The sequence below is a fragment of the Hipposideros armiger genome, unplaced genomic scaffold, assembly GCF_001890085.2.
Source record: "Hipposideros armiger isolate ML-2016 unplaced genomic scaffold, ASM189008v1 scaffold_572, whole genome shotgun sequence".
NCBI classification, from domain to species: domain Eukaryota; kingdom Metazoa; phylum Chordata; class Mammalia; order Chiroptera; family Hipposideridae; genus Hipposideros; species Hipposideros armiger.
This window is the reverse complement of record NW_017731922.1, coordinates 990,063-1,000,072: the sequence shown is the minus strand read 5'-3', so window position 1 is coordinate 1,000,072 and position 10,010 is coordinate 990,063. Positions and strand designations below refer to the sequence as shown.

The following is a 10,010-nucleotide window of genomic DNA, read 5'->3' as shown; positions in this document are numbered from 1 at the left end:
CATGGCTGTTTCATAGAGGGGCGCAGGCATGGTAGCGTCTCGGCACAGGGGCTTGTTGGGAAAGGGCCAGGAGGGCAGTTTCCAGGCTCTCAGCCGCACGTGGAAAGGTGCTGGCTCGGTTATTAGATGGCCATCAGCTGTAACCAGTTGGCCATTAGCTATATTGTTTTGCATATAACTCCCACGGCTGCATTAGCAAGTACGGGTGTTAGGATGGCGCAGATCTTGCAGATCCTACTTCCTGTGTCTCCCCAGCCGCCAGCCGGACTGCAGTGCAGGAAGACCCCTTGTTGGGGTATTGACAGATGCTTGCTTCTCGTGTCTCGACCAGCCGTCGTCGAAAATGTATAGCGGCATGAACCCCCTATCTGTGGCTCCGTTGTTGTTCCTTTTCGGCCTCACGGAGTCCGGAGCTGAGCCCCAGCATGAGAGGGAGGCAGGACTTCCTTCCATCTGCCAAGTCCAGAGTAGCCAGTCACAACCCGAAAGGGCTCAGCCAGCCCCTAAGAGTCACTGTGGCTCCCATGCCGATGTCCCACCCGCTGAGCCCTCTGGGCTGTGTGAGCAGCCTGGTCTTGCATCCACTATGGCCAGTGGGCTGGACAGGGAGGCAAACACTTGGATTTAAGACCTCCACTGCATGAAGCAGCTCCAAGAGAAAGCAGCCCAGAGGGACCGGGTAAACCTGTGAGGTATGGACGTGCCTATTACACCAACATGGAAATTGTCAGTACCCTGGAGTCCCTAGTGGATTGTGACAGCTCGGAAAAGACGAGAATGCTGACAAGAACGGGGAAAGCATCGCGAGAAAGCCAGCAAACAAAATGGCAAAATACCTCCTCTCCCATTTTTCCAGGCGTTTCTGTGGCCGTACATGTTTTGGGGCCAGTAGGATGTCTGTGGCATGTTGCTAGAGATGGACAAACCCACAGGTGTATGGGAAGGACAAAAAGCAGCCACATGAGTGTCACTGAGAAGATCCCGGAGGTCTCGCTCGCACTTAAGTGCTACATAAGGCGTCTGGCAGATGCATGGAAGCCCGTGACACTGCGACCACCTTGGAGAACTTTAGAAATAAAAGGATGCACAGAGTCCCCCGTCTAACTCCTCTGCTCTGATAAGCCCTGGAAAAACTGGGGAACAGGCCGAGGGCTCGGCTAGGTGCTCACAGCTGCAAACCTGCTAGCTTCCTACAGAGCACAATTTGGGCATCAAATTCTAGTGGGGGCAGGTGCATTGACAGCCCCTGGAAGTTCTCAGAAGAATGCAGCCAGCTGTATCTGCAAGTTCTCAGAAGAATGCAGCCAGCTGTATCTGCTCATCTCCATGAGCTTTTCATAATTTGAGGCTGAAAGCAGGGTGAGGGGAGGGGCAGCAAAACTCACGGCTGCAGAAATGACTGTGAGAACTCTAAATATGAAAATTATGCCAATTCACATAAACTTATTCAACGACCAAAAGTATAACAAGCAACAAAAAGCCCAGCAGGTCGAACCAGCATGGTTCCAGGAGGCTGTGGCGCAGAGCACAGCACAGGACAGGGGGACTAACAGCAGGAAAGGAGGGTGTCGTTCCAGCAGGAGCCTGCTTGTGTGTGAGGCCTCTGCCCAGCCTCACTTACTCCAAACAGCCGCCCGGAAAGGTTGTGGGTCACCCTATTCAAAGCCAGGGGTGACACCTCCAAACGTGGGCTGGCCTGGGGCAGCACGGGGCTACTGTCTGCTGGACTAGGACCAGCCCTTACTGCCTCTGACATCTCTCACTGACTGGGTGTTTGCGGAGCTGCCCAGGTGGGGTGAGGCTGGCAAGAGTGCTGGCACCCAAGGGGCAGGTCAGTCGGTTTCCCCAGCTCTGTGTCCAGCCCCGTTCTGGTGGGGACCAACTGAGGGCCCTGCCTCGGGGCAGACTGTGGGCCCACATCCTTCGAGAGCTTGGGCTGAGCCTCCTGGAGGCGTAGGAGATGTGCAGGCCCTGTTCCACCAGCTGAAATCCAAGGCCCCAGCCTGGTCTGTGCCGGCCAGGCAGCAGCACAAGCTACTGTGGGCTCCGGGTCAAACCTGGGCCGCTCCACCTGGGCAGGCCACCTCACCTCTTATGGGGTCTTGGGAAGAGTCCCCAGAAGCCCTGACCAGGTCCAGCTTCATCTAGATGACGCAGCCCAGACAGACCCAGTAGGAGGGTGAGCCCGTCTCCCCCAAGACTGGGGTCCCACCCAAGAAAAAGGCCACTGTCAGAAGGTTAAAAACTTTATTTGGCTTATAAAATTCCACGTTCCAAGACCATGCCCTGAGCAGTGCAGAAAGCGCAGGACACTGTTTCTAGGTGGGAGCTCAGCCCGAAGCACTTCTAAAGCTGGTGGTGACCCTCTGGGATGTGACCCAGACAGACTCACAGGCCTGGTGCCCATGAAATCTTGAGGGCCACCACCACCAGCAACGCCTGCCTGGCAGCAGCCACAACCCTCAGAGGGGAGGGCACCTCACTCCACAAGCCGTCGGCCACCACGCCGCCCGTCATTGTCCCGCCAGACGCAGTAGTTGAGTGTGGCCGCAAAGGCCAGCCAGGCCAGGTATGGGTAGAGCAAGTGGGCAGCCGAAGGGCTCACCCGGTGCCAGGCCACGGCTGTGGCCGCTGCCATCCCGCCCGTCAGCAGGAGGTCCACTAGGGCCTGTGGAGACATGAGGGAGGGAGGACAGGGAGGCCTGAGGCTCGAGGTACCACTCGGGGGTGTCCCAGCTATGCACCCACCCACTGCACCCAAGGGAGGACTTCATTCCACCCCTACGTGACCCGGCCACGCCCCTCCCCAGTTCTCTGCCTCAGTTTCCCCATATACAAAATGGGAACCATCACCCCTGCCTGACCCATGTCATGTGTGGGGTGCATGGCACCAGGCATAATATGGGTTTCCCTACAGAGGGCCCCTAAACCCAAGCCAGCAACCCCATCTGCTTCAGTCAGAGCCCTGCACTGGAGGAAAAACAGCTGTGGGAGGCTCCACAGGAGGCACCGGTCCCCTAAGCGCTGCTGAGGAAATGCTGACCATAAGCTGTGAGTGTCCGCCCTGCCCCCACCTGGTGTGTGACACCCCATGTCTCCCAAGGGAGGCCCACCCCTCCGGGCTGTGTCCATGAACCAGGGAGACACGCCAAGGCCACACTTACCAAACCCATTTGTCGGCTGCCGAAGAAGATGGGAGGCCAAGCCCAGTTCAGGGTCAGCTGCCCAGCGTAGAGGCCCAAGGGAAGCACGGCCTCCTCCGAGAAGCCCCCCAGCTCTTTCCAGATCATGTAGGAGCCATACCTGAAACACAGGCCACCTGTCAGGGCACCAACAGGGAAGAGGCCAGGAGCCTCCACGCTCACCTCTGGGATGGCTCAGGCATGCCCTGCCACTGACTGCTGTGTGACCTCAGGGAAGTTACTTGACCTCTCTGGGCCTTCATTTCTCAAAGGGTTGCTATGGGGATTCGAGTTAACACACTGGTTGTGCTTAGGGCAGTGCCTGGCACATGGGACACTCAATAAATATTTACCATTATCATCATCATCATCATCATCATCATCAATGCTGTAAAGAGGGAAAAATGAGGCTCCTAACCTAGCCAAGGGCACTGCACAGAATGATGGAACATTTGGGATGGACCTTACAGGATGAGTAGGAGTTTGCCGGAGGCAGGGGAACAAGGACATGCCAAGGCTTAAAGGCAAGTGTGAGACCCTGAGTCAGCCTATGTGACTTCAGGTTGAGGTCTTGGGGGCACCGGACAGGTGAAGCTGAAGAGGCAGATAGGGACCTGATCATGGGGGCCCTTAGGGCTACAAGTGATACGATAATACCAGCAATCCTAACAGCTAATGCCCTTTAACACATACACACCCAGACACTGCTCTAGCCTTTGCAAGCAGTGACTCATTTCATCCTCAGGACGACGCTATGAGATGGGCAGAATTATCACCCCCACTTTACAGGTGAGGAGGCTGAGGCACAGAGAGGTAAAGCGACTGTCTTAGATCCCTTGACAGGCAACTGGCAGGTCAAGTCAGGATTTTAACCCAGGTGACCAGGGCCAGCGCCTGGGCTCTTTACTGAGAGGTTTGGCTTCATCAGGGCCAAAGGGAACCCCCACGAGGTTCCAGGAGAGAAGCTAGGGCCACATTTGCGCTTTATCAGGATTTCGATGGTCAAGCGTTAGTGGGGAAGCCTGGAGACTGAAGCAAATTGAAGCAGAAACAAGGTGTCTGGCTCAGGCTGGGGGAGGAGAAAGCAGAACACAAGAAGTGCTGGGAGCCTAACGGGGCAGGGCCTGGACCCGGCAGGCAGTGGGGCCCAGGGAACACCCAGGTCTCAGGGACCACCTTACTCCCATCCGAACCCCAGGGCACCGGTCTGGCCTCCGCTACCTGTTCCTCACGTGCCTGGCATCTGTGGCCCCACCCTGCCCTGGGCTGGCATAGAACCAGGATGCAGGGTACATTCCAGAGGAGGGCAGGAAGCCGACCTCACCTCCTGCTTGCGGTTCCCGCTGGCGCCACCAGGGGGCGCCCCCACGCAGCACTTCCTTTCACCACAGCAATTCCCAGGGTCTAGTCCAGCGGCTTCTGCAGGGTCCCTACTCTCTAGTCTTGCGTTCTTGGGAGGTCCCTTGTTAATAGTGGGGCCATGAAGATTACCCAAGACAGCCTGGCACTGAGCGGGGTGCTCAACAAGTGGTAGCTAATTCACAATAGCCAAGACTTGGAAACAACCGAAATGCCCATCGGTAGATGACTGGATTAAGAAATTGTGGTACATTTATACAATGGAGTATTACTCCGCTATAAAGAAGAATGAAATCGTACCATTTGTGATGATATGGATGGACCTAGAGACTATTACGTTAAGTGAAATAAGTCAGTCGAAGAAGACAAATACCATATGATCTCACTTTTATGTGGAATCTAAAAAACTGAATGAACGAGCAAAGTAAACCGAAGTAGTCTGAGATATAGAGGAACAACTAACTGATGGTTGCTAGTTGGGAGGGGGTGGGGATGAGGGAGAAGGGGAAGGGATTAGACAGCATAAATAGGTAACTACAATATTGCCACAGGGATATGAAAGACAGGGGAATAATTAATAATGTTGTAAATATTTTGTAGGGTGTCAGATGGTCACATGTCTTGCTAGGGAGACCGCTTCATGGATGGGGTAGAGGCTTGATCACTGCACTGTACACCTGAAGCTGATGTTGTATAATATTGTATGTCAAAAAAAAATAAAATATATATATATATATATATATATATATATGGTCATGGGACATGGAGTATAGTGTGGGAGTGGAGTCAAGGGAATTGCAATAGATATGTATGATATTGGTGGGGGAGTGGGGCGGCGGATTGGGGGCGGGGAGTTGTCACTTTGAGGGGTAAAAAGTATAACTATTGCACTGTGTTGTACAGCTGAAACTAATTCTAAAAAATGTGTATTTCACAATAAAAAAAATTTTTTTTTTAAAACAAAAAAACCAAATGGTAGCTACTATGATTCCTGCTGCTGTCACCACTGTTGATCTTGGAAGCATCCAAGAGGCCCACGTCTGAACTTTGCTCACTGAGCCAGTCTCACCCTGGAGTTGTGAAAACAGCCAGGATGCCAGTGTGGGGTTGAGCCATCCGGCCCGCCCCTCCCAGGAGGCCCTGGAGGAGAAAGTTTGGTGGTGCAACCAACAGATCCCACAACTTTCTCCACCCTTACTTGGCAAACAAGGCCCAGAAAAGGTGCCGGCTACCCAGGGGGCACTGGACAGTTAAAACCCTGGAGGAGCTCTGCCTCAGGCCTGGGGCCCTGTAAGGGGGAGAATGGCCCTGCCCCGCCTGCTCCAGCTCGGGGACAGGCACAGCTTTGAGGCCAGCGCCAGAGCTCACCTACCCCATGGCCGAGTAGAGTGTGCCCCAGATGGGGCCCAGCGTCCAACGGGGCGGGTGCCACGAGGGCTTCTGAAGGCTGTTATACCAGCGAAGGCCCTCTCCGCGGACATGGTAGGAAGCCAGGTAGCCCCCAAGGCTGGGAGCCAGCGTGAAGCCCACGGCGGGCACCCAGGACGGGGCCATCGCTGCTGCGACTGCTGTTCCTAGAAGCTCTGAAAGAGAAGACAGGGCTGGGGTGAGAGGCGGGGGCCATCCAGGGCTGGGCCGAGGCCTCACTGAGCATTTTCCAAGGACCTACTGTGCACGGACCTTGGGTCAGGCCTACCGTCTCCTTTAGTGTCACTGCAAGTCCTGAGGTGGATCTGTTACCAGCCCCTCATCACTCATCGGTCAGTGAATTGAAAGGTCAGGTGGTGCGAAAAAAATGAGCGAGCCAAGCAGGGGCTGGGTTCTCCTTGGCAGCCCCTGCCATCCCAGCCCCAGGTGAACACACTTCCATCCAAACTCCTGCTCCCACCCAGAGGCTGACCTGACTGCAGGAGCCTCTCAGGTACCCTTGTCCCCACCGACGGTTCCACTTCAGCTCCTGCCGCAGCTGCCAGGGTCCTGTGCTCTCACCCTCACTCCTGGCCCTGGGTTTCCTGGGCCAAGTGACCCCTCCTCTCTGCCTCCTCACTCCAGGCCAGTTTGGGGCCCTTCCACCACGCAGGTGTCCCAGCCCTTCCTCCCCAGGCCAAGTGCCGGCTGGGGGGTCTGTGGGGCCTGTACGAGTCCACACCCTGCGCTTTATGCGCTAGACCAGGGGTCGGCAAACTTTTGAGACGGAAGAGCCGCCAGGGGTCAGCAAACTGCGGCTCGTGAGCTGTGGCTCTGAAGTAAAATTAAAAATGAAAATAAAACTATCATAGTTTCATTCATGAAATGTTTAAAGGATACGATTCACATAATATCCTTTACATATGATTATGTAAAAATATATTTATGGCTCTCAAATAATTTTTAAATTGTTGTGAGGGACAGGATTGGCTCTTCCAGGGGTCGGGAAACTTTTGAGACAGAACGTACCCTAAGAGCCACATGTGGCTCATGAGCCGCAGTTTGCCGACCCCTGTTCTAGAACCTCTCATTCATTCATTCCTTAGACAACCGGTAGCAGACAGAGCTTGGCTCAAATGCTAGCTCCCCATTGTAACCTCAGGCAAATCACTTCAATTCTCTGGGCCTGCCTCAGTTTTCCCTTCTGTAAAATGGGTTATCAACATTGCCTACCTCGGCCCAGCCCAGGGTGGGGAATGTCTCTGCACACAGGTGTTACACCACCACCATCCCTCCTCCCCGCAGGCCCACCCTAAAGTGGCCTTCCCTTCCTCTGTGTGCAGAAACAGAAAGCAGCCGGCCTGGGGCCACACACACTCTGGGGCCAGGCTTTGCCTGGGTCAAAAGCTGCTCCCACCTGACACCCAGGACCACCGAGGTGGTGGGTGGAAGGGACAGGAGTTAGCAAGCGTTCAAGGCAGGTGAGGTCCCCTAGCAGCACTGAGAGGGTGGCAGGGCTCAGGGCAAGGAAAGCCCCTGTCTCAGGCCTGGTACCTGCCACCTCCAGGGCCAGGGAGCCAGGCTTCGGCTGCCCCATTATGCTCGTCAGCCATGTCCCCTTGCCCAGCAGCCTCAAAGTCTGCGCTGAGGACCTACTAGGTGCCCAGCACCGTGCCAGGCTCCTGACAAGATGAGTTGCTCCTTGGAGCTGAGAGTCCAGAGAGACAGCAAGGGGGGCCCCAGGCTGGGTATCTGGGGCCAGCTCTGCCAACCTGCTGTGGGACCCTAAGCCTATCAGCATCCCTGGCTGGGCTTCAGGTTCCCCAACATAAAATGAGGGGCTGAGCTCCCACTGACACACTGATCTCAGGTGGAGAATCTGGGAGTGTCTGTTTGCATGAGTTAAGAAGCCACACACAGGACTCAGTTCAGCAAATTTGCAGCACGACCTGCTAGAGCAGGGGCTGGGGACCCAGGGTGGATGGAGTGGGAGAGGCCCTAGAGGGGCACAGCCCACAGAAAGGGCACCCTGCCCCGGGATACAGGAGAAGATGGAGCTGGCAGGACAGCGAGCACTTTCTCCACAGGGACACCGTGAGGTGGGCAGGATGACAAGGCAGGCAAGTGGGGTGGGGGAGCCCAAGCAGGGGAGAGGTCCTGCTCAATCTGGAGGCCCCGGGGAGCCATCGGGGCTTCAGAGCACAGGACGAAGGCTGCCCTGGGGCTCCATGAAGCCCCGTGAAATGCAGAAGCAAACAAAGTGTCCACACCGGGCTCTTCGGGGCTGATCAAGCCCCATTGCAGCTGCTGAGGGCTCTTAAATACTGTAAAAATTGTTCTCAACTAACATGCAATTAAGAACATGGAATATCAAATTAAATAATACAGAATGATCCCAATTTTAAGAAAAAAAATAGGTAATATAATATGCACTGTAAAAATTGTAACAAATGCACGAAGATGTTAGCAGTTGTCATCGTAATCATAAAACCAACATTTATGGGGAAGAGCTGTAAGCCCGGCCCCGGCAGAGCCCCAGCCTGAATATCCTCACCTGCAAGGGAGCTGCACCTTTTCTCCCACCTGCCAATGACACCGGGAGCACGGAGCACTGGAGGCATTTGCCCAGGGCTCCTCTGCAGACAGGTAGCCGGGGATTCTAAGCCCACACTCAGGGGCAAGCTGTATGATGTTACATTCATTACGTCTCTATCGTTTTCCAAAATGTCTCTGATGAGCATTATTTTAAAAGGAAAAAAATCAAAGAATGTTGGACATCCAGCAGATTCCAGTTCAGCCACTCAGTGCCTGACTCCTCCATCCCTGGGCCGGTTTTCCCACCTGTTGAGTGGGGATAGTTCCCCCATCCCCCACGTCCCTGCACTGACAAACCGACAATGAACATTGCCAAGGGCTGGGTACTGAGACAGGGCCCAAGCAGTAAAGGTTCCTGTGCTTCTCCCTTCCTCCTCTCCTACCCTGGCCTCTGGCTTCCAGGGGGTGAGAGTGCCACCTGCCCCAGGACCAGGACAGCACTGGCCCTGTGCTGCTGTCAGGTGGATGTGAGCTGGGACCCAGCCACTACTGTGTCATCTCAGGCGAGCCCAGGCGGCTTCTTCACCCGATTTCTTATCTACGCAATGGGGACATAACGCCTGCTGGGCCTGTTTAATAAATGTGGTGACAGTATCCAGGCAACCATAACGAGACCGGGTTCAGTAGGTTAGGCCTCCCCTGGAACGTGACATGGGCTGGGCAGGTGGGAGGCCTTCACATCCTACTGACCCTCACATAAAGAGAGGGAAACTGAGGCCTGGGCGCCGAGGGGCGGGGCCTACAGGGTCAGGCACTGAACTGGGCCAGACCTCAGGTCTCCTCAGGGTGACCCTACGAGCCTTTACCCAGGACAGTCCCAATGTATGCCCACTTTGTGGCGCCCCCCTCACTCTCAGAAGTGTCCGTTTTTCAGGTGCTTAAGGTTAAGGCCGCCAACATAAGACACATGGGCATCATGAACCCCTGATACGATTCATGGAGGCGGACACACCTGCTGGGGTAATCTTGCCCAAAATGCAAAGCCCAGCCTAATCATGAGAAAACCTCAGACAATCCCAGGTGGAGGAACATTTTTCCAAATAACTGACCGGTACTCGAGCACTCTTCAAACGTGTCAAGGTCATGATAGACAAGGAAAGACCCAGGGAAAAACCCCCGACGGCGGCAGAAGGCCAAGGAAAAATAAACGCACTGTGACATCCCAGATGGGGTCCTGGAGCAGACAAGACGCACTAGTGGGAAACAGGGAACTCCAGCGAGGTCTGTGGTTACAGGAGCCATGTTAGTTCCCTGGTTTTGATCATGGCACCATTAGGGGAAGCCGGTGAAAGGTATGTGGGAGCTCTCTGTAGACGTCTGTAACTTTTCTGTAAGTCTAAAATTAGTTCAAAATAAAACGTTTAAAAAAGAAGTACCCGGGCCGGCCGAGTGGCGCGATGGTTAAGAACTGGCTTGGGATGCCAGAGGGCCCCGGTTCGGATCCCACATATGAGGGCCAGTGACACT

General features: G+C 54.8%; 1 protein-coding gene across 2 annotated transcripts in view; it reads right to left on the bottom strand.

The window, feature by feature from the left end:
- Window positions 1–2,233: 2,233 nt before the first annotated feature.
- TSPO (translocator protein) overlaps window positions 2,234–10,010 on the bottom strand; it is a 12,253-nt gene continuing 4,476 nt past the window's right edge. For both annotated transcript variants that reach the window (XM_019623981.1, XM_019623982.1), the window contains exons 2-4: window positions 5,914–6,124; window positions 3,165–3,303; window positions 2,234–2,668 (exon numbers count right to left, since the gene is read on the bottom strand). In XM_019623981.1, the coding sequence (XP_019479526.1) occupies window positions 2,480–2,668; window positions 3,165–3,303; window positions 5,914–6,095 (510 nt within the window). In that variant the 5' untranslated portion in view covers window positions 6,096–6,124 and the 3' untranslated portion in view covers window positions 2,234–2,479. The remainder of the gene's footprint in view (window positions 2,669–3,164; window positions 3,304–5,913; window positions 6,125–10,010) is intronic.